This window comes from Pristiophorus japonicus, chromosome 32, assembly GCF_044704955.1.
Source record: "Pristiophorus japonicus isolate sPriJap1 chromosome 32, sPriJap1.hap1, whole genome shotgun sequence".
In the NCBI taxonomy this organism is placed as follows: domain Eukaryota; kingdom Metazoa; phylum Chordata; class Chondrichthyes; family Pristiophoridae; genus Pristiophorus; species Pristiophorus japonicus.
Genome location: NC_092008.1, coordinates 3,197,438 through 3,222,044, shown reverse-complemented (window position 1 = coordinate 3,222,044; position 24,607 = coordinate 3,197,438). Strand labels below are relative to the sequence as shown.

The 24,607-nt window shown below is 54.3% G+C and overlaps 1 protein-coding gene across 1 annotated transcript in view; it reads right to left on the bottom strand.

Annotated features, from left to right (window-relative positions):
- Positions 1-24,607, bottom strand: part of huwe1 (HECT, UBA and WWE domain containing E3 ubiquitin protein ligase 1) — a 316,149-nt gene that overhangs the window by 86,110 nt on the left and 205,432 nt on the right. Inside the window, exons 43-50 of the mRNA XM_070869027.1 lie at positions 23,228-23,434; positions 21,550-21,695; positions 20,259-20,325; positions 13,258-13,472; positions 9,555-9,766; positions 8,898-9,080; positions 6,443-6,615; positions 5,012-5,151 (exon numbers count right to left, since the gene is read on the bottom strand). Coding sequence (XP_070725128.1) covers positions 5,012-5,151; positions 6,443-6,615; positions 8,898-9,080; positions 9,555-9,766; positions 13,258-13,472; positions 20,259-20,325; positions 21,550-21,695; positions 23,228-23,434 — 1,343 coding nt within the window. The remainder of the gene's footprint in view (positions 1-5,011; positions 5,152-6,442; positions 6,616-8,897; positions 9,081-9,554; positions 9,767-13,257; positions 13,473-20,258; positions 20,326-21,549; positions 21,696-23,227; positions 23,435-24,607) is intronic.

Sequence of the window (24,607 nt, the reverse complement as noted above, 5' to 3'; positions counted from 1 at the left end):
TCCGCTCACCCCCCGCCCCCGTGTCCTAACTCGCACCGAGTCCCGCTCACCCCCGTGTCCTAACTCGCACCGAGTTCCGCTCACCCCCCGCCCCCGTGTCCTAACTCTCACCGAGTTCCGCTCACCCCCCGCCCCCGTGTCCTAACTCGCACCGAGTCCCGCTCACCCCCGTGTCCTAACTCGCACCGAGTTCCGCTCACCCCCCGCCCCCGTGTCCTAACTCTCACCGAGTTCCGCTCACCCCCCGCCCCCGTGTCCTAACTCGCACCGAGTCCCGCTCACCCCCGTGTCCTAACTCGCACCGAGTTCCGCTCACCCCCCGCCCCCGTGTCCTAACTCTCACCGAGTCCCGCTCACCCCCCGCCCCCGTGTCCTAACTCGCACCGAGTCCCGCTCACCCCCCGCCCCCGTGTCCTAACTCTCACCGAGTCCCGCTCACTCCCCGCCCCCGTGTCCTAACTCGCACCGAGTCCCGCTCACCCCCCGCCCCCGTGTCCTAACTCGCACTGAGTCCCGCTCACCCCCCGCCCCCGTGTCCTAACTCGCACCGAGTCCCGCTCACCCCCCGCCCCCGTGTCCTAACTCGCACCGAGTCCCGCTCACCCCCCGCCCCCGTGTCCTAACTCTCACCGAGTCCCGCTCACCCCCCGCCCCCGTGTCCTAACTCGCACTGAGTCCCGCTCACCCCCCGCCCCCGTGTCCTAACTCGCACCGAGTCCCGCTCACTCCCCGCCCCCGTGTCCTAACTCGCACCGAGTTCCGCTCACCCCCCGCCCCCGTGTCCTAACTCGCACCGAGTCCCGCTCACTCCCCGCCCCCGTGTCCTAACTCGCACCGAGTCCCGCTCACCCCCCGCCCCCGTGTCCTAACTCGCACCGAGTCCCGCTCACCCCCCGCCCCCGTGTCCTAACTCGCACCGAGTTCCGCTCACTCCCCGCCCCCGTGTCCTAACTCACACCGAGTCCCGCTCACCCCCCGCCCCCGTGTCCTAACTCGCACCGAGTCCCGCTCACCCCCCGCCCCCGTGTCCTAACTCGCACCGAGTCCCGCTCACCCCCCGCCCCCGTGTCCTAACTCGCACCGAGTCCCGCTCACCCCCCGCCCCCGTGTCCTAACTCGCACCGAGTTCCGCTCACTCCCCGCCCCGAGTTCCGCTCACTCCCCGCCCCCGTGTCCTAACTCGCACCGAGTCCCGCTCACCCCCCGCCCCCGTGTCCTAACTCGCACCGAGTCCCGCTCACTCCCCGCCCCCGTGTCCTAACTCGCACCGAGTCCCGCTCACCCCCCGCCCCCGTGTCCTAACTCGCACCGAGTCCCGCTCACCCCCCGCCCCCGTGTCCTAACTCGCACCGAGTTCCGCTCACTCCCCGCCCCCGTGTCCTAACTCGCACCGAGTCCCGCTCACCCCCCGCCCCCGTGTCCTAACTCGCACCGAGTCCCGCTCACCCCCCGCCCCCGTGTCCTAACTCGCACCGAGTTCCGCTCACCCCCCGCCCCCGTGTCCTAACTCGCACCGAGTCCCGCTCACCCCCCGCCCCCGTGTCCTAACTCGCACCGAGTCCCGCTCACCCCCCGCCCCCGTGTCCTAACTCGCACCGAGTCCCGCTCACCCCCCGCCCCCGTGTCCTAACTCACACCGAGTCCCGCTCACCCCCCGCCCCCGTGTCCTAACTCACACCGAGTCCCGCTCACCCCCCGCCCCCGTGTCCTAACTCGCACCGAGTTCCGCTCACCCCCCGCCCCCGTGTCCTAACTCACACCGAGTCCCGCTCACTCCCCGCCCCCGTGTCCTAACTCGCACCGAGTCCCGCTCACCCCCGCCCCCGTGTCCTAACTCTCACCGAGTCCCGCTCACCCCCCGCCCCCGTGTCCTAACTCGCACCGAGTCCCGCTCACTCCCCGCCCCCGTGTCCTAACTCGCACCGAGTCCCGCTCACCCCCCGCCCCCGTGTCCTAACTCTCACCGAGTTCCGCTCACCCCCCGCCCCCGTGTCCTAACTCGCACCGAGTCCCGCTCACCCCCGCCCCCGTGTCCTAACTCGCACAGAGTCCCGCTCACCCCCCGCCCCCGTGTCCTAACTCGCACCGAGTCCCGCTCACCCCCCGCCCCCGTGTCCTAACTCGCACCGAGTCCCGCTCACCCCCCGCCCCCGTGTCCTAACTCGCACCGAGTCCCGCTCACCCCCCGCCCCCGTGTCCTAACTCGCACCGAGTTCCGCTCACCCCCCGCCCCCGTGTCCTAACTCGCACCGAGTCCCGCTCACACCCCGCCCCCGTGTCCTAACTCGCACCGAGTCCCGCTCACCCCCCGCCCCCGTGTCCTAACTCGCACCGAGTCCCGCTCACTCCCCGCCCCCGTGTCCTAACTCGCACCGAGTCCCGCTCACCCCCCGCCCCCGTGTCCTAACTCTCACCGAGTCCCGCTCACCCCCCGCCCCCGTGTCCTAACTCGCACCGAGTCCCGCTCACTCCCCGCCCCCGTGTCCTAACTCGCACCGAGTCCCGCTCACCCCCCGCCCCCGTGTCCTAACTCGCACAGAGTCCCGCTCACCCCCCGCCCTAACTCTCACCGAGTTCCGCTCACCCCCCGCCCCCGTGTCCTAACTCGCACAGAGTCCCGCTCACCCCCCGCCCCCGTGTCCTAACTCGCACTGAGTTCCGCTCACTCCCCGCCCCCGTGTCCTAACTCGCACAGAGTCCCGCTCACTCCCCGCCCCCGTGTCCTAACTCGCACCGAGTTCCGCTCACCCCCCGCCCCCGCGTCCTAACTCGCACCGAGTCCCGCTCACCCCCCGCACCCGTGTCCTAACTCGCACCGAGTCCCGCTCACCCCCCGCCCCCGTGTCCTAACTCTCACCGAGTCCCGCTCACCCCCCGCCCCCGTGTCCTAACTCTCACCGAGTCCCGCTCACCCATCACCCTCTGTGCTCGCCGACTGACATTGGCTTCCGGTTAAGCAACGCCTCAATTTCACGATTCTCATCCTCGTTTACAAATTCTTCCATGGCCTCACCCCCTTCCCATAACCATCTCCAGCCCCTATACCCCTTCCCGATCTCTGTAACCCCCTCCAGCCCCTACACCTCTCCCCATCTCTAACCACCTCCAGCCCCTACACCCCTCCCATTCTATGTAATCTCCTCCAGCCCCTACACCCCTCCCTATCCCTGTAACCTCCTCCAGCCTCTACACCCCTCCCTATCTCTGTAACCTCCTCCAGCCCCTACACCCCTCCCTATCTCTGTAACCTCCTCCAGCCCCTACACCCCTCCCTATCCCTGTAACCTCCTCCAGCCTCTACACCCCTCCCTATTTCTGTAACCCCCCCCCCACCCCCTTTGATACACAGCATGCCCAGTGGTGGGAGATTGACCAATCAGCTCGCACCGTGCTGGTCTCGCTCCTTTCCTGACAGTGCCAACAAGGTGGTGAGCTTCCACACGACAAGCGCCAGGATTTGGTTCATGCACTCGATCACTCTGGCAAAGGCTTGCATCATCTCACAACGGGGTAGGGGAGGGAGAGACCAGTGTCACTCCGGGTAAAGGAGGACCTGTGCAGCAAGGGTGATCTTTGCTTGGCTCGTTGTCCTCCCTGCTCTTTTCTTCCCCCCCCCCCCCCCCACCACCACCCCCACCACCCCCACCCCCACCAAGGGCTTTAAACATGAATAGCCAGAAGCAGCCTTGAAGCAAGAGTTAGCAATCTTTTGGCAGCGTTCTCTGCATTCTGTCGGAAATGTACCACCCACCATCCTGACTTTACAGATGTGAGAACCGTACAGGACAGCTAGCAATACAAACAGCCACATTCTCTGCAGAAATAGAATTACATCGAATGTATAGCATGGGAACAGGCCATTGGGCCCCACCGCTCCGTGCTGGGGTTTATGCTCCCCACCAGCCCCCTCCCACCCCTCTCCATCTCACCCCATCACCATATCCTTCTATTCCTTTCTCCCTCGTGTGTTTATCCAGTTTCCCCTTAAATGCATCGATACTATTCACCTCAACCCCTCCCTGTGGCAGCGAGTTCCACATTCTCACCGCTCTCTGGGTAAAGAAGTTTCTCCTGAATTCCCGACTGGATTTATTAGTGACTGTCTTATACTGATGGTGCCCTAGTTCTGGTCTCCCCCACACCAGTGGGCACATCTCCTACGTCTACCCTATCGATACCCCCTCATCATTTTAAAGGCCTCTCTCAGGACACCCCTCAGCCTTCTCTTATCCAGAGCAGACCACCAGCCTGGTCAATCTCTCTCAATAGTTATAACCTCTCAGTTCTGGTATCATACTTTTAAAACCTTCCCCAGTGCCTCTATCATTTTTATAATATGGAGACCAGAACTGTGCACAGTGCTCCAAGTGTGGTCTAACCCAGGTATATGGAGACCAGAACTGTGCACAGTGCTCCAAGTGTGGTCTAACCCAGGTATATGGTGACCAGAACTGTGCACGGTGCACCCAGTGTGGTCTAACCCAGGTATATGGAGACCAGAACTGTGCACAGTGCACCCAGTGTGGTCTAACCCAGGTATATGGAGACCAGAACTGTGCACGGTGCACCCAGTGTGGTCTAACCCAGGTATATGGAGACCAGAACTGTGCACAGTGCTCCAAGTGTGGTCTAACCCAGGTATATGGAGACCAGAACTGTGCACAGTGCTCCAAGTGTGGTCCAACCCAGGTATATGGAGACCAGAACTGTGCACGGTGCTCCCAGTGTGGTCTAACCCAGGTATATGGAGACCAGAACTGTGCACGGTGCTCCAAGTGTGGTCTAACCCAGGTATATGGAGACCAGAACTGTGCACGGTGCTCCCAGTGTGGTCTAACCCAGGTATATGGAGACCAGAACTGTGCACAGTGCTCCAAGTGTGGTCTAACCCAGGTTCGATACAAGTTTAGCGTAACTTCTCGGCGTTCAATTCTAGAAATGAATCCCAGTGTTTGATTTCCTTTTGCAAAAGGGACACACACTCGTACATGGATAGGAGGACGACGGCTACCTGCATCTCCTGGGCATTTAGCACTTCCGACTGCCCGGTTATCACCACCGTGTCCGCTTCGGTCTCCCCATCCATAATATCGTTGTCCGCCACTCCAGTGGGGGCGTGGTCTTCCGGCGCCTCAGTCTCTCCGGTCTCACCTGTGCAATCGAGGCAAAATACAAATGATCAGCTCAGCGCCAGCAGGAATTAAAGTGATCCGCTTTAAATATTCCCTCAAAAGGGAAGGGGTACGTACCTGGCAGCACTCGGCTCAGACACAGGTCAGAGTCTGACTTGGCTCGGTTTCCGGGAAGGGGGAGGAAATCAAAGGGGGAGAGAAACCAGAGGAGGCCGTTCAGCCCCTCGAGACTGTTACATTAGGAACAGGAGGAGGCCGTTCAGCCCCTCGAGCCTGTTACATTAGGGACAGGAGGAGGCCGTTCAGCCCCTCGAGCCTGTTACATTTGGAGCAGGAGGAGGCCGTTCAGCCCCTCGAGTCTGTTACATTAAGAACAGGAGGAGGCCGTTCAGCCCCTCGAGTCTGTTACATTAGGGACAGGAGGAGGCCGTTCAGCCCCTCGAGCCTGTTACATTAGGGACAGGAGGAGGCCGTTCAGCCCCTCGAGTCTGTTACATTAGGGACAGGAGGAGGCCGTTCAGCCCCTCGAGCCTGTTACATTAGGAACAGGAGGAGGCCGTTCAGCCCCTCGAGTCTGTTACATTAGGTACAGGAGGAGGCCGTTCAGCCCCTCGAGCCTGTTACATTAGGGACAGGAGGAGGCCATTCAGCCCCTCGAGCCTGTTACATTAGGGACAGGAGGAGGCCGTTCAGCCCCTCAAGCCTGTTACATTAGGGACAGGAGGAGGCCATTCAGCCCCTCGAGCCTGTTACATTAGGGACAGGAGGAGGCCGTTCAGCCCCTCGAGCCTGTTACATTAGGGACAGGAGGAGGCCGTTCAGTCCCTCGAGCCTGTTACATTAGGGACAGGAGGAGGCCGTTCAGCCCCTCGAGCCTGTTACACTAGGGACAGGAGGAGGCCGTTCAGCCCCTCGAGCCTGTTACATTAGGGACAGGAGGAGGCCGTTCAGCCCCTCGAGCCTGTTACATTAGGGACAGGAGGAGGCCGTTCAGCCCCTCGAGCCTGTTCCACAATTCAATTTGATCACGGTTGATCCGTATCTTAACTCCATGTTCCCGCCTTAACATTAGCCCCCCCCCCCCCCCCCCCCCCCCCCCGAGAAAATCCATCCATCTCTGGAACTCCCTCCCTAAACGTCTTCACCTCTCTCTCCTCCTTAAAACCAATCTCTTTGACCCAGCTCCTGTCCCAATATCCACGTACGTGGCTCGGTGTCAAATTCTGTCTGGCAACGCTCCTGCGACGCACCACGAGGTTAAAGGCGTTATGTAAATGCAAGTTAAGGCTGCGGTTGGGAGCAGTGCTTACCAGAGTCGGGCTGGTTGCCATTAGCATCGCCGCTCGTGATGTGCGTATCCTGCTCGGATTTGTTCTTGTTTGACGCGTTCTTGCTGCTGAAAAGGCTGCTGGGCTGGTTTACGATGCGCGACAGTGTCTCCAAAGGCTTCAATGCAGCATTCACGGTGTTTGCCATGTTGGGACTAAGGGGGGGGTGGGGGGGGAAAAAAAAAAAAAACACGACGTCAGCTAATCTTTCTACAAAAATCTCCAGAATACCCCCACATCTTTTAACAAGAAAAATGTCCTGGCAGCGTGACAAAAGTAGTTACAGCACAGAAACCGGCCACACTCCACACGAACCTCCTCACACCCCTAGCAGCACATCCTTTCGCCCTCCACGCACAGCGGGAGTCAGCAGCCACTCAGTCCTGTACTGGGGAACACGGGAACCAGACGGTGCGAAAACTTGGTTATTTGAGCCAGAAATGAGCTTCCGACCGCCCATCCCGCAGCATAACCAAGGCCTTTCCACCTCCGTAACATCGCCCGTCTCCACCCTTGCGCGCACACAGGGTGGGTATTGAGTCGGAGGTTTTAAGCTAGGGTCCCACAGTCACCTACACTTTAAGCCGTAAGCGAGAGAGAAGTAGGGGCTGTCGTTTTGAGTGTAATAAAAAGGAATCGATCTTTGAGCAACCTGTATCGTTTTGTTTTGTCCGAGTCAATTATAATCTATCCATAGCAACTCCATGGGTCCGAACTTGGGGGTTGTGGTTCGCGGTATAATTCGGAAGACCAACCGGGTGGCATCCGCTCACAGGCAGGTTACACAGTAATCCCACTGGGGACGCTGCGCATCGGATCTCGGAGAAGACCTATCTAACCTTGGTGTCGCTCTCTGTATGGAATTACCCACTAATCAACAGGCTACGTAGGAATAATTTTCAGAATGGCAGGCAGTGACTAGTGGGGTACCGCAAGGTTCAGTGCTGGGACCCCAGCTATTTACAAAATACATTAATGATTTAGACGAAGGAATTGAATGTAATATCTCCAAGTTTGCAGATGACACTAAGCTGGATGACAGTGTGAGCTGTGAGGAGGATGCCAAGAGGCTGCAGGGTGACTTAGCCAGGTTAGGTGAGTGGGGAAATACATGGCAGATGCAGTATAATGTACATAAATGTGAGGTTATCCACTTTGGTGGTAAAAACAGGAAGGCAGATTATCTGAATGGTGACAGATTAGTAAAAGGGGAGGTGCAACAAGACCTGGGTGTCATTGTACATCAGTCATTAAAAGTTGGCATGCAGGTACAGCAGGCGGTGAAGGCGGCAAATGGCATGTTGGCCTTCACAGCGAGAGGATTTGAGTACAGGAGCAGGGAGGTCTTACTGCAGTTGTACAGGGCCTTGGTGAGGCCACACCTGGAATATTGTGTACAGTTTTGGTCTCCTAATCTGAGGAAGGACATTCTTGCTATTGAGGAAGGTTCACCAGACTGATTCCCGGGATGGCAGGACTGACATATGAAGAAAGACTGGATCGACTGGGTTTATAGTCAATGGAATTTAGATGAGAGGGGATCTCATAGAAACATATAAAATTCTGATGGGACTGGACAGGTTAGATGCAGGAAGAATGTTCCCGATGTTGGGGAAGTCCAGAACCAGGGGTCACAGTCTAAGGATAAGGGGTAAGCCATTTAGGACCGAGATGAGGAGAAACTTCTTCACTCAAGAGAATTGTGAACCCGTGGAATTATCTACCACAGAAAGTTGTTGAGGTCAGTTCGTTAGATATATTCACAAGGGAGTTAGATGTGGCCCTTACGGCTAAAGGGATCAAGGGGTATGGAGAGAAAGCAGGAATGGGGTACTGAGGGAATGATCAGCCATGATCATATTGAACGGTGGTGCAGGCTCGAATGGCCTACTCCTGCATGTATTTTCTATGTTTCTGTGAACTATTGGCAAAAGCTCCTGCTGTCCAAAGCGAAACAACTCGAACCGGGAGGTTTTAAAGCACGGGTCGACTGAAGGGAGAGTCGGAGACGCGGGGCACACAAAACAGCCGGCAGAAATGTAACACTAAGCACACACGCGCTCGGCGGATGGTCAGTCATTGTGAGAGAGAGCGAGAGCGAGAGCGAGAGCGAGAGCGAGAGCGAGAGCGAGAGCGAGAGCGAGAGCGAGAGCGAGAGCGAGAGAGAGAGAGAGAGAGAGAGAGCGAGAGAGAGAGCGAGAGCGAGAGAGAGAGCGAGAGCGAGAGAGCGCGAGAGAGAGAGAGCGCGAGAGAGAGAGAGCGCGAGAGAGAGAGAGCGCGAGAGAGAGAGAGAGAGAGCGCGAGAGAGAGAGAGAGCGAGAGAGAGAGCGAGAGAGAGAGAGAGCGAGAGAGAGAGCGAGCGAGCGAGAGAGCGAGCGAGCGAGCGAGAGCGAGAGAGAGAGAGCGCGAGAGAGCGAGAGGCGAAGCGTTACTTTACCTGGACAGGTCTAGGCTGTGAGGAACTCTGGCTAGGTCGTTGACCAGCCCCTTCTTCAGGAAGAGCCGGATGATGTTGTTCATGCCGTTGTGCTGGGTCTTGACGGCGTTGCTGCTGTAGAAGCTGGAGGTGGACGGGCAGGACTCCATAATGGTGCTGATGATACACATGACTGCCTGCAGCCTGCAGAAAAGGCACCAAATGGAAGGAGATTAACGCACGGGGCTCCGAGCGGATCAATTCTACAGGCCGAAGATGGAGCGACTGCGTTAAATAAGTGGCCTGTATTAGTGCCAGCGGTCGGGCACGAGATTACAGCTTCGCATGGCAAGAAGCTACTTTGGTGTTGCCTCCAGGATCTGGGTGACCCCTGACCCAATGTTCGCTCCAAGCTGTGCGGCCACTGGTCCCGAAGCTAAATTACACGCGAAACTGTGAAGGGGCTGCACAAAAATCAGGGGGAACGGAACGGAACGGAACGTGGGACATAACGCGCGCCCAGCGCAGGACATCTTTTCAAACCTACATGGGCTTCCCACTCGACTAACCAGATGAGCATTATTAATATGCCGTGGCAGCAGATTTTGGAAACGGAAAATGCCGACAGGGGAGAAAACCAACCAACCCACCCACTGGATCCTTTGCGGTTTTAGGTACCTGGCGTGCTTCTCGGTGCTCTCCGCCATCGCCAGCGCCCGGCTGAGGGCCGCCTTGACCTCGTTGACCAACGCAGCCTGAGCTTCGGTGCTCTGGGTTGCCGCCGCCAGGCTGGCCAGGAAGAGCCTGGCCAACGCTGGGGTGTCTTTGTCCCCCACGTTCTGGGTCTGGGGCAACAGGTGATCCAGGACAAAGGCCAGGACGCTGCAATCCTGCAACCGGAAAAGTGAGTGAGAGGGAGGGGGAGAGGGAGAGGAAAGAGGGAGAGGAGGGGGGGGGGGGGGAGAAGAGAGAGAGATGGGGGGGGGGCAGGAGAGGGGAAGAGGCTGAATTAGAACCTTGAAGTGAACACAGTATTGCATGAGAAAATAGGAGTAGTCGGCCATTCGGCCCCTCGAGCCTGCACCATTCAATGTGATCATTGCTGATCCTCTATCTCAACACCATATTCCCGCTTTCTCCCCATACCCCTTGATTACTTTTGTGTCTAGAAATCTATCTATCTCCCTCTTAAATATATTCAGTGACTTGGCCTCCACAGCCTTCTGTGGTAGAGAATTCCACAGGTTCACCTCCCTCGGAGTGAAAACATTTCTCCTCATCTCCGTCCTAAATTTCCTACCCCGTATCCTGAGACTGTGACCCCTTGTTCTAGACTTCCCAGCCCGGGGGAAACATCCTCCCCGCATCCAGTCTGTCCAACCCCGTCAGAATTTTATACCTTTCAATGAGATCCCCTCTCATTCTTCTAAACTCCAGTGAATACAGGCCCAGTCGACCCAATCTCTCCTCATACGACAGTCCTGGCATCCCAGGAATCAGTCTGGTGAACCTTCGCTGCACTCCCTCTATGGCAAGTATATCCTTCCTTTGGTAAGGAGACCAAAACTGCTCACAATACTCCAGGTGCGGTCTCACCAGGGCCCTGTATAACTGGAGTAAGACATCCTTGCTCCTGTACTCAAACCCTCTTGCAATGAAAGGTATTGGAGCCATTTCAGAGAAGGTTCACAAGGTTGATTCCGGAGATGAAGGTTGAGCAGGTTGGACCTGTTTTCATTGGAGTTTAGAAGAATGAGAGGTGATCGTATTGAAACATGCAAGATTCTGAGGGGGCTAGACAGGGTAGACGCAGATTGGGTGACCGCTTTGCGGAGCGCCTCCGTTCAGTCCGTAAGCGTGTGACCCCCGAGCTTCCGGTTGCCTGTCACTTTAATTCCCCGCTCCATTCCGACATCTCCATCCTCGGCCTCCTACACCATCATCATCGGCAGTCCCTCGGAATCGAGGAAGACTTGCTTCCACTCAAAGTGAGTTCTCAGGTGGCTGAACAGCCCAATACGGGAACCACAGTCCCTGTCACAGGTGGGACAGACAGTGGTTGAGGGAAAGGGAGGGTGGGACAGGTTTGCCGCACGCTCCTTCCGCTGCCGGCGCTTGGTTTCTGCACGCTCTCGGCGACGAGACGAGGTGCTCAGCGCCCTCCCGGACTCCGACACTGTTCCAACGAAGCTCAACACAAGCTCGAGGAACAGCACCTCATCTTTCGTTTAGGCACTTTACAGCCTTCTGGACTCAACATCGAGTTCAACAATTTCAGATAACCCCTGCCCATTCTTGACTCCAATGGCAGCTGGTCCGCCATTCACACCCAATCTGGACTAACCCTTTTCTAACTCCTGCCATTACCTTTTCAATTCCGCCCACCATCCCTTTTAGAAACATAGAAAACAGGTGCAGGAGTAGGCCATTCGGCCCTTCGAGCCTGCACCACCATTCAATGAGTTCATGGCTGAACATGAAACTTCAGTACCCCCTTCCTGCTTTCTTGCCATACCCCTTGATCCCCCAGTAGTAAGGACTATATCTAACTCCTTTTTGAATATATTTAGTGAATTGGCCTCAACAACTTTGTGGTAGAGAATTTCACAGGTTCACCACTCTCTGGGTGAAGAAGTTTCTCCTCATCTCGGTCCTAAATGGCTTACCCCTTATCCTTAGACTGTGACCCCTGGTTCTGGACTTCCCCAGCATTGGGAATATTCTTCCTGCATCTAACCTGTCTAAACCCGTCGGAATTTTAAACATTTCTATGAGATCCCCTCTCATTCTTCTGAACTCCAGTGAATACAAGCCCAGTTGATCCAGTCTTTCTTGATATGTCAGTCCCGCCATCCCGGGAATCAGTCTGGTGAACCCTCGCTGCACTCCCTCAATAGCAAGAATGTCCTTTAAGTTAGGAGACCAAAACTGCACACAATACTCCAGGTGTGGCCTCACCAAGGCCCTGTACAACTGTAGTAACACCTCCCTGCCCCTGTACTCAAATCCTCTCGCTATGAAGGCCAACATGCCATTTGCCTTCTTCACCGCCTGCTGTACCTGCATGCCAACCTTCAATGACTGATGTACCATGACACCCAGTCTCGTTGCACTTTCCCTTTTCCTAATCTGTCACCATTCAGATAATAGTCTGTCTCTCTGTTTTTACCACCAAAGTGGATAACCTCACATTTATCCACATTATACTTCATCTGCCAGGCATTTGCCCACTCACCTAACCAAGTCACTCTGCAGCCTCATAACATCCTCCTCGCAGCTCACACTGCCACCCAACTTAGTGTCATCTGCAAATTTGGAGATACTGCATTTAATCCCCTTGTCTAAATCATTAATTTTGTCTCTCTAATCTCTCCTACCTTCCACCCAATCACCGACCTTCCCTTTGTTCTTTCTCTCCTCTTCCCCCCCCCCCCTCCACCCCCCAGTTTAGAATCTGCTCTTTTCAAACATTCACCAGTTCTGACGGAGGACTGTCGACCCGAAACATTAACTCTGTTTCTCTCTCCACAGATGCTGCCCGACCCGCTGAGATTTCCAGCATTCTCTGTTTTTAATTTCAGATTCCAGCATCCGCGGCATTTTGCTTTTGTATTAGACGCAGAGAGGATGTTTCCCCTTGTGTGGGAATCTAAAACTAGGGGGCATAGTCTCAGAATAAGGGGACCGCCCATTTAAAACGGACTTGAGGAATTGATTGACAGGATGTGCGCGCCGCTGGCAAGGCCGGCATTTATTGCCCATCCCCAATTGCCCCTTGAGGTGGTGGTGGTGAGCCGCCTTCTTGAACCGCTGCAGTCCGTGTGGTGAAGGTGCTCTCACAGTGCTTTTCGGGAGAGAGTTCCAGGATTGGGACCCTGCAACCATGAAGGAACGGCCGATATATTCCCAATTCAGGATGGTGTGTGACTCGGAGGGGGAACGTGGAGGTGGTGGTGTCGGAGGGCCTGTCTAAGAAATAGGGAGACGATCATTCAGCCCCTCGAGCCTGCTCCACCATTCAATATCATGGCTGATCTGATCTTGGCCTCAACTCCACTTCCCCGCCCACTCCCCATAACCCTCGACTCCCTTATCGTTCAAAAATCTGTCTCTCTCCACCTTAAATATATTCAATGACCCAGCCCCCACAGCTCTCTGGGGCAGAGAATTCCACAGATTCACCAGAAAAAATTCCTCCTCATCACCGTCTTAAATGGGTGACCCCTTATTCTGAGACTATGCCCCCTAGTTCGAGGTTCCTACACGCTGGGAAACATCCTCCCTGCATCCTCTCCCACAATTAGCATCGTTAACAATGCGATACACAGCCCGAGTGCAGGGAAGCGCGACATTACGGTGCGAGGAGCCACACCTCCCTCACCTCTTTAATGAGCTCCGACTGGCCAGCAGTGTAGTTGTAGCCAGCTATCAGGGTGGCGATGCCGATGTACGAGCGCACCAGCTCGGCCAGCAGCCTCAAGACAGTGGACGTCGGCATGAGGGGCTTGCTGGCCTTGGCCTTCTGCTTTCCGTCTTCAGTGGCTTTGTCACCGTCCTTGTCCTTCTTGCCTTCGCGGTTCTCCTCCGGTGTGGAAACTGTGCAGGAGGGAAAAGGCAGGGGGGGGGTTAATGCAGAGGCTCGGTAACGCCGGGAACCCTGCACGTCTCAGAAAAAAAGGCGAGCAACTTGCATTTGTACTGCGTCTTGAACGTGGAAAAAAACATCACCGAGGCGCAGACAAAAATGGATGACAGGCCGGAGGAGTTATCGAAACAGAAATTTACAGCACAGGAGGCGACCATTTCGGCCCATCGTGTCCGCGCCGGCCGACAAAGAGCCGCTCGGCCCTCGGTCAGCAAGCCCTAAAGGTTACATGTAAACCAATGAACAGTGGCGGACAGGTAAAGAGCACCCAGCCCAACCAGTCCACCTCACACAACTGTGACACCCCTTACACTGAAACATTCTATACTCCACCCCAACCGGAGCCACGTGATCTCCTGGGAGAGGCAAAAACCAGATAAAAACCCGGGCCAATTTAGGGAGAGAAAAAATCTGGGAAAATTCCTCTCCGACCCGTCCAGGCGATTGAAACTAGTCCAGGTGATCACCCTGGCCGTATTCGATTCCCTGCAGTACTTACCATTATATCTGCGCCGTCCCACAAGCGGTCATCCAGTCTAACCCCAATTACCAGCTCTCGGTCCATAATCTTGCAGGTTACGGCACTTTAAGTGCCCATCCAACCATCTCTTAAAAGTGGTGAGGGTTTCTGCATCCACCACTCTTCCAGATCCCCACAACCCTCTGCGTAAAGAAGCCCCCTGCTACCCCCAATCCCCTCTAAACCTTCCACCAACCATCTTAATAGACCCCTGCACCAATGGAGTCATTAGGATGGGTAACCAAAAACTTGGTCAAGGAAGGTTTTTTTTAAATGTTTTTTTATATAAAGGAATATCTTAAAGGTCAGAGGCAGAAGGGTTTAGGGAGAGATTTAAACCAGGTATGCCATGGCAGATGAAGAGGGATAACACACAATGCTCAGAGTTAACAACAATGACATTTGGGCTGTTTCATCCTCGATTTCGAGGGACTGCCTATGACGATGAAGACTTGTTTCCGCTCCAAAAGTAAGTTCTCAGGTGATTGTAATTCCCGTATTGGACTGTTCAGTCTCTCACAGGTGGGACAAACAGCGGTTGAGGGAAGGGGAGAGTGGGACTGGTTTGCCGCACGCTCCTTCCGCTTGGTTTCTGCACGCTCTCGGCGACGAGACTCGAGGTGCTCAGCGCCCTCCCGGATGCTCTTCCTCCACTTAGGGCGGACTGGTCTTTGGGCCCAGGGACTCCCAGGTGTCGGTGGGGATGTTGCACTTTATCAGGGAGGCTTTGAGGGTGGTCCCTTGTAACGTTTCCTCTGCCCACCTTTGGCTCGTTTGCAGTGTAGGAGTTCAGAGTGGAACGCTTGCTTTGGGAGTCTCGTGGCGGGCGTGCAGACGATGTGGCCCTGCCCAGCGGAGCTAGTAGAGTGTGGTCAGCGCCGTGGCAGAAGCAGAAACTGGATTGGAGAGGTTAAGGCGTTGGAGTTGCGAGAAAGGTGGGCACATTGGGACAAAGCAACATGTTCAAGGACTCTGCAGAGGAATGGGAAGTTGGAGATGGCCGGCAATTTGAGAGGACAGGGGAGTCGAGGGAATTTTTTTTTAAATTAGAGGACAATCACGGCAGTTTTGAAAGGGCGGGAAGACAGAATTCGAAAAGAGGGAATCATTTACAATGTCACTTAAGGGAAGGTAGATAAGCGAGCGGTTTAGCTCATCATCTCTCCACCATTTCTTCTGGCTCTGAGTCACAAAAGGCCAAAAGAGAGCGGAAGGGAAGAGGGGGCAAAGATAGAGTAACGGCCAACATACGTACATAAACACACTGGGCAGTCCGCTATCTGCCGGTTCTAAACAACATTGTTCAAGGCACACATCTTGTTCAAAGCTCAACTGGAACAGAAAATTCTGGAGCTGTAAAAAGACTTGCATTTCTATAGCACCTTTCGCCACCACTGGACAGTCCAAACGCGCTTTACAGCCAATGAAGCACTTTTGAAGTGCGGTCACTGTTGTAATGCAAGAAACATGGCAGCCAATTTGGGCACAGCAAGCTCCCACAAATAGCAAAGTGATAATGACCAGATAATCTGGGTGAGGGATAAATATTGGCCCCAGTACACCGGGGAGAACTCCACTGGTCATCTTAGAAATAGTGGCCGTGGGATCTTTTACGGCCATCCGAGGGGGGCAGACGGGGCCTCAGTTGTGTGTCTCATCCAAAAGACACAGGAACATAAGTGCATCCGCCTGCAGCACCTGACAGACCGCATTGCGGCACTGGAGCTGCGGGTGGATTTACTCTGGAGCATCCGCGATGCTGAGGATGTCGTGAATAGCACGTTTACGGAGTTGGCCACACCGCAGGTAAAGGGTACACAGCCAGATAGGGGATGGGTGACCAACAGGAAGAGCAGTGCAAGGAAGGTAGTGCAGGGGTCCCCTGCGGTCATCCCGCTGTAAAACAGATACACCGCTTTGGGTACTGTTGAGGGGAATGACTCATCAGGGGAGGGCAGCAGCAGCCAATTGCAGGGGTCCCCTGCGGTCATCCCCCTGTAAAACAGATACACCGCTTTGGGTACTGTTGAGGGGAATGACTCATCAGGGGAGGGCAGCAGCAGCCAAGTTCATGGCACTGTGGGTGGCTCTGCTGCAGGAAAAAAAAAAAGAGTGGGAGAGCGATAGTGATAGGGGATTCGATTGTAAGGGGAATAGACAGAAGTTTCTGCGGCCGCAACCGAGACTCCAGGATGGTATGTTGCCTCCCTGGTGCAAGGGTCAAGGATGTCTCGGAGCAGGTGCAGGACATTTTGAAGAGAGGGTGAACAGCCAGTTGTCGTAGTGCATATAGGAACCAACGATATAGGTAAAAAAATAGGATGAGGTCCTACAAGACGAATTTAGGAAGCTGGGAGCTAAATTAAAAAGTAGGACCTCAAAGGTAGTAATCTCAGGATTGCTATCAGTGCCACATGCTAGTCAGAGTAGGAATTGCAAGGTAGCTCAGATGAATACGTGGCTTGGGAGTGGTGCAGAAGGGAGGGATTCAAATTCCTGGGACATTGGAACCGGTTCTGGGGGAGGTGGGACCAGAACAAACCAGACAGGCTGCACCTGGGCAGGACCGGAACCAATGACCTAGGGGAAGTGTTTCCTAGTGCTGTTGGAAGGATTAAACTAATATGGCAAGGGTATGGGAACCTGTGCAGGGAGACAGAGGGACGTAGAATGGGGACAGAAGCAAAAGATAGAAAGAAAAGTAAAAGTGGAGGGCAGAGAAACCCAAGGCAAAAAGCAAAAAAGGCCACATTACAGCAAAATTCGAAAGGGGCAAGGTGTGTTAAAAAGACAAGCCTGAAGGCTCTGTGCCTCAATGCGAGGAGTATTCATAATAAGGTGGACAAATTAACTGCGCAGACAGCAGTTAACGGATATGATGTCATTGGCATCACGGAGACATGGCTCCAGAGTGACCAAGGCTGTGAACTCAACATCCAGGGGCATTCAACATTTAGGAAGGATAGACAGAGAGGAAAAGGAGTTGGGGTGGCGTTGCTGGTTAAAGAGGAAATTAATGCAATAGTAAGGAGAGACATTAGCCTGGATGATGTGGAATCGGTATGAGTGGAGCTGCGGAATACCAAAGGGCAGAAAACGCTAGTGGGAGTTGTGTACAGACCACCAAATAGTAGTAATGAGGTTGGGGACAGCATTAAACAAGAAATTAGGGATGTGTGCAATAAAGGTACAGCAATTATCATGGGCGACTTTAATCTACATATAGATTGGGCTGACTAAACTAGTAGCAATACGGTAGAGGAAGATTTCCTGGAATGTATTAGGGATGGTTTGAGAGACCAATATGTCGAGGAACCAACTAGAGAGATGGCCATCCTAGACTGGGTGATGTGTAATGAGAAAGGACTAATTAGCAATCTTGTGAGAGTCTCCTTGGGGAAGAGTGACCATAATATGGTAGAATTCTTTATTAAGATGGAGAGTGACAGTTAATTCAGAGACTAGGGTTCTGAACTTAAGGAAAGGTAACTTTGATGGTATGAGACGTGAATTCGCTAGAATAGACTGGCGAGTGATACTTAAAGGGTTGACTGTGGATAGGCAATGGCAAACATTTAAAGATCACACCAGAAAAAGCAGCAAACCTGAGGACTGGGAGAAATTTAGAATTCAGCAGAGGAGGACAAGGTTTAATTAGGAGGGGGAAAATAGAGTACGAGAGGAAGCTTGCTGGGAACATAAAAACTGACTGCAAAAGCTTCTATAGATATGTGAAGAGAAAAAGATTAGTGAAAACAAACGTAGGTCCCTTGCAGGCAGATTCAGGTGAATTAATAATGGGGAACAAAGAAATGGCGGACCAGTTAAACAAATACTTGGGTTCGGTCTTCACGAAGGAAGACACAAATAACTTTCCGGAAATACTAGGGGACTGAGGGTCTCGTGAGAAGGAGGAACTGAAGGAAATCCTTATTAGGCGGGAAATTGATGGGATTAAAGGCCGATAAATCCCTAGGGCCTGATAATCTGCATCCCAGAGTACTTAAGGAAGTAGCTCTAGAAATAGTGGATGCATTGGTGATAATTTTCCAACAGTCTATCGACTCTGGATCAGTTCCTATGGACTAGAGGGTAGCTAATGTAACACCACTTAATAAATGAGGGAGAGAGAAAACTGGTAATTTTTCTCTCTCCCTCCTTTAGGCCGACATCAATAGTGGGGAAAATGTTGGAATCAATGATTAATGTTGAAATAGCAGCACATTTGGAAAGCAGTGATGGGATTGGTCCAAGTCAGCATGGATTTATGATAAAGGAAATCCTGCTCGACAAATCTTCTAGAATTTATTTTGAGGATGTAACTGGTAGAGTGGACAAGGGAGAACCAGTGGATGTGGTATATTTGGACTTTCAAAAGGCTTTTGACAAAGTCCCACACAAGAGATTAGTGTGCAAAATTAAAGCACATGGTATTGGGGGTAATGTACTGATGTGGATAGAGAGTTGGTTGGCAGACAGGAAGCAGAGAGTCGGGATAAACGGGTCCTTTTCAGAATGGCAGGCAGTGACTAGTGGGGTGCCGCAGGGCTCAGTGCTGGGACCCCAGCTATTTACAATATACATTAATGATTTGAATGAAGGAATTGAGTGCAATATCTCCAAGTTTGCAGATGACACTAAGCTGGGTGGCAGTGCGAGCTGTGAGGAGGACGCTAAGAGGCTGCAGGGTGACTTGGACAGGTTAGGTGAGTGGGCAAACGCATGGCAGATGCAGCATAACGTAGATAAATGTGAGGTTATCCACTTTGGTGGCATAAATACAAAAGGCAGATTATCAGAATGGTGGCAGATTAGGAAAATGGGAAGTGCAACGAGACCTGGGTGTCATGGTACATCAGTCATTGAAAGTTGGCATGCAGGTACAGCAGGCGGTGAAGGTGGCAAATGGCTAGGGGATTTGAGTATAGGAGCAGGGAGGTATAACTGCAGTTGTACAGGGCGCCTTAGTAAGGCCTCAACTGGAATATTGTGTGCAGTTTTGGTCTCCCAATCTGAGGAAGGATGTTCTTGCTGTTGAGGGAGTGCAGCGAAGGTTCACCAGACTGATTCCCGGGATGGCTGGACTGATATGAGGAGAGACTGGATCGACTGGGCCTGTATTCACTGGAATTTAGAAGGATGAGGGGTGATCTCATAGAAATATAAAATTCTGACGGGGCTGGACAGGTTAGATGCAGGAAGAATGTTCCCGATGTTGGGGAAGTCCAGAACTAGGGGGACATAGTCTAAGGATAGGGGGTAAGCCATTTAGGACTGAGATGAGGAGAAACTTCTTCACTCAGAGTTGTTAACCTGTGGAATTCCCTACCACAGAGAGCTGTTGATGCCAGTTCATTGGATATATTCAAGAGGGAGTTAGATATGGCCCTTACGGCTAAAGGGATCAAGGGGAATGGAGAGAAAGCAGGAAAGGGATACTGAGGTGAATGATCAGCCATGATCTTATTGAATGGTGGTGCAGGTTCTCGAAGGGCCGAATGGCCTACTCCTGCACCTATTTTTTTATGTTTCTATAAGAATTAGGAACAGGAGTCGGCCATTCGGCCCCTCGAGCCTGTACCGCCATTCAATGAGAACATGGCTGATCCTCTACATCAACTCCACTTTCCTGCATGACCTCCATATCCGTCGATTACTTAGATACCCAAAACGGCACCTCCGACAGTGCAGCACTCCCTCAGCACTGCGAGTGTCAGTTTGTATTACATGCGAGTCTTCGGAGCGGGACTTGAACCCACGGCCTTCTGACGCGAGACACGGGAGTGTTGGAGAACTTTTTCCCATCCAGAGGGCGGTGGGGGTCTGGAACTCACTGCCTGAAAGGGTGGTAGAGGCAGAAACCCGCACCACATTAAAAAAAGTACTTGGATGTGCGCTTGAAGAGCCGTAACCTACAGGGCTACGGACCGAGCTGGAAAGTGGGATTAGGCTGGATGGCTCTTTTCGGTCGGCGCGGACACGATGGGCCAAAATGGCCTCCTTCTGCGCTGTAAATTTCTCTGCTTCTATGAATCCAGGGATGGGCAATAAATGCCGGCCTTGCAACGCCCATATCCCCTAGGCATGAGAATCATTAAGAGTCTCCAAACCGAACGACGCAGAGTCACTGTGTGCACGTGCTCTCCGCAGAGGCACCCCACTGACTCGGAGAACTGAGGCAGAGGTTAGGCATGAACCGTGCTGTCGGGAGACTTACCCTCTCCTTGAGATGTACCAGGCTGATTGGCATCGGTTGCTGCACCGTCAGCGACAAAGACCTGGGTCTGCAGGAAGCAACGTCAAGAGTTTAACACATCTCATCGAAGTGTCTGAACAACCTCTCAATTCAGACCTTTTTCTCGATCGACCCTTTTCTCTACCATGTGCAGTTTTATACCAGAGAACCAACATGGTCACGAGGATTAATTAGCACGAGGGTTCCAATTATAATTAGGGGAAGAACACAGCAAAGCCAATAAACACTTTACAGTACCATACACTTCGGGAACTCATCCTTTCAAATTGATCAGACCACGAGTAACAGACCTGTACCCCAGTGTTATACAGCGACAGACCTGTACCCACCAGTACTGTACCCCAGTGTTAGTGACAGACCTGCACCCACCAGTACTGTACCCCAGTGTTATACAGTGACAGACCTGTACCCACCAGTACTGTACCCCAGTGCTATACAGTGACAGACCTGTACCCACCAGTACTGTACCCCAGTGTTATACAGTGACAGACCTGTACCCACCAGTACTGTACCAGTGTTATACAGTGACAGACCTGTACCCACCAATACTGTACCCCAGTGTTATACAGTGACAGACCTGTACCCACCAGTACTGTACCCCAGTGTTATACAGTGACAGACCTGTACCCACCAGTACTGTATCCCAGTGTTATACAGTGACAGACCTGTACCCACCAGTACTGTATCCCAGTGTTATACAGTGACAGACCTGTACCCACCAGTACTGTACCCGTGTTATACAGTGACAGACCTGTACCCACCAGTACTGTACCCCAGTGTTATACAGTGACAGACCTGTACCCACCAGTACTGTACCCCAGTGTTATACAGTGACAGACCTGTACCCACCAGTACTGTACCCCAGTGTTATACAGTGACAGACCTGTACCCACCAGTACTGTACCCCAGTGTTATACAGTGACAGACCTGTACCCACCAGTACTGTACCCCAGTATTATACAGTGACAGACATGTACCCACCGGTACTGTACCCCAGTGTTATACCTGTACCAACCAGGCTCAGCAAACAACTTCTACTGCACCTTTGTCACGTTCCCTCGCCTCTCCCACTTTCTGCTCAGTGCTCACCGGTTCCCCCAGCACAAATCAACCTTTTACTCACGGGAAAGATCCTTTGTTATTACGAGGTGGCGATCGGTATGTTTGTGCATCGCTCCCCCGCACCTGGTGGCGTGGATCCTTCCCGTTACCCAGCACCCGTTCCCCCTGCCCAAACGCCAAGGTTACTCACATTGATGGTGAAGCTCTGCTGGGAATCGAAGTCACTGCCCTGCCGTGTCAGCGAGCGGTATTGCTGGTACATATCGTCTCCCACGTCCTGCAGCAACTGGCTCAGCTCCTGATTCACACTCACCAGCTTCACCTCAACCTTCTCAGCTGCAGTCGGTGGGAAGGGGAGAGAGAGGGAGAGAGGGAGAGAGGGAGAGAGGGAGAGAGGGAGAGAGGGAGAGAGGGAGAGAGGGAGAGAGGGAGAGGTTCAATAAATCCAAACTGCAGCGGTTTCAAAAACCTTGCACAAAATGTCCACCCGTGGCCACACTGCCCTTTTAACACCCGATGCCATCGGATTGTGGAAGCTAACCAGAGTCGGGCCTGGTCAGCACTCGTGTGGGAGACCCAGTGCAGTTGGCGTCTCACGAACCCGCGACCTCTACCGCCTAGAAGGACAAGGGCAGCAGGTCCATTTGAACACCACCACCTCCACGTCCCCCTCCCAGTCACACACACCATTCCTCGACTTGGAAATATATCGGCCGTTCCTTCATCGTCGCTGGGTCACAATCCTGGAACTCCCTCCCTAACAGCACTGTGGGAGCACCTTCACCACACGGACTGCAGCGGTTCAAGAAGGTGGTTGTTTGCACCAACTTAAAAGGAAGCAGCAGGGCACTTGCATTTATATAGCGCCTTTCAGGACCACCGGACAACTCAAAGCGCTTTACAGCCAATGAAGTACTTTTAGAGTGTGGTCACTGTTGTAATGTGGGAAACGCCAGCTTGTGCACAGCAAGCTTCCACAAACAGCAATGTGATAATGACCCAGATCCTCTGCTTTAGTGATGTTGATTGAGGGATAAATATTGGCCCCAGGACACCGGGGAGAACTCCCCGCTGCTCCTCTTCAAAGTAGTGCCAAGTTTAACACCAGTGCAGCGCTCCTCAGTACCGCCCCTCCGACAGTGCGGCGCTCCCTCAGTACCGCCCCTCCGACAGCGCAGTACGGCGCTCCCTCAGTACCGCCCCTCCGACAGTGCGGCACTCCCTCAGTACCGCCCCTCCGACAGCGCAGTACGGTGCTCCCTCAGTACCGCCCCTCCGACAGTGCGGCACTCCCTCAGTACCGCCCCTCCGACAGCGCAGTACGGCGCTCCCTCAGTACCACCCCTCCGACGGTGTGGTGCTCCTTCAGTACCGCCCCTCCGACAGCGCAGTACGGTGCTCCCTCAGTACCGCCCCTCCGACAGCGCAGTACGGTGCTCCCTCAGTACCACCCCTCCGACGGTGTGGTGCTCCTTCAGTACCGCCTCTCCGACAGCGCAGTACGGCGCTCCTCAGTACCACCCCTCCGACGGTGTGGTGCTCCTTCAGTACCGCCTCTCCGACAGCGCAGTACGGCGCTCCCTCAGTACCACCCCTCCGAAAGTGTGGTGCTCCTTCAGTACCGCCTCTCCGACAGCACGGCGTTCCCTCAGTACTGTACTGGGAGTGTCAGACTAGATTTTTTTATGCTCAAGTCCTGAGAGTGGGATTTGGACCCACAACCTTTGACCCACTGAGCCACTATACCAAGTGGACAGGCCTGGCCCAAGACCTCGACCGAGGCAGCCCTCGATACCCAGTCAGGAACCTCCCATTTGGCTGCGAGCGTTGGCCACTACTTCTGCCGACAACCCCACTCGAGTACGTACCCTCGTCGGGCGCGTGGTATGCCGACAGCGCATTCAGCATGTCGTAGATAACTTCCTTGATGGTGTCGGGAATCGTCGGCAGTGGCGAGGGCTTCACCGGCGTCGTTTTCACCAGCTGCACGGCGTTGGGGCCCTTGATGCGCAAATTCTCAAATTCATCGTCGGAGGCTGGAGGGACGGAGGACAAAAATGGGTTTTGTTTAACATACAGACCAGAGCTTAAATAATACACCAGGGACCAACTACTCAAAATAAATTCTTGTGGGTGGGAACAAATATAATCTGGACAGCAAAATGAAAGTTACGCTGAACTATACTGGCAAAATAATTTCAATATAGGCACGTGTGAGCTGGTGCATTTTGACGGGAGGAACAAGGCCACATACACTTTGGAAATTAAGTCTAAATGGGGTTGAGGAGCAAGGGGATCCCGGGGTACACATTCACTCATTACTAAAAAAGGTAGCAACGCAAGTTAAAAAGCAAACCAAACACTGGGGTGTATTTCTAGAGGAAGTGAATTGAAAAGGAGGAGAGGGTGGGGTGAGGGGAAAGAGGAGGAGGGGGGAAGGGGGTGAGGGGGAAAAGAGGAGGGGGGGAGGGGGGAGGGAGAGAGGGGGAAAAGAGGAGGGGGGGGAGAAAGAGGAGGGGGGGGGAGAAAGGGAGGGGGGGGAGAGAGGGGGGGGAGAAAGAGGAGGGGGGGGGAGAAAGAGGAGGGGGGAGAAAGAGGAGGGGGGGGAGGAAGAGGAGGGGGGGGGAGAAGAGGAGGAGAGGGGGGGGGAGAAAGAGGAGGGGGGGGGGAGAAAGAGGAGGGGGGGGGAGAAAGAGGGAGGGGGGGGGAGAAAGAGGAGGGGGGGGGGGAGAAAGAGGAGGGGGGGGAGAAAGAGGAGGGGGGGGAGAAAGGGAGGGGGGGGAGAAAGAGGAGGGGGGGGGAAAGAGGAGGGTGGGGGAGAAAGAGGAGGGGGGGGAGAAAGAGAGGAGGGGGGGGAGAAAGAGGAGGGGGGGGGAGAAAGAGGAGGGGGGGGAGAGAAAGAGGAGGGGGTGGAGAGAAAGAGGAGGGGGGGAGAGAAAGAGGAGGGGGGGAGAGAAAGAGGAGGGGGGGAGAAAGAGGAGTGGGGGGGAGAAAGAGGAGGGGGAGGGGAGAAAGAGGAGGGGGGGGAGAGAAAGAGGAGGGGGAGGGGAGAAAGAGGAGGGGGAGGGGAGAAAGAGGAGGGGGAGGGGGAGAAAGAGGAGGGGGAGGGGAGAAAGAGGAGGGGAGGGGAGAAAGAGGAGGGGGAGGGGAGAAAGAGGAGGGGAGGGGGAGAAAGAGGTGGGGGTGGGGAGAATGAGGAGGGGGAGAAAGAGGAGGGGGGGAGAGAAAGAGGAGGGGGGGAGAGAAAG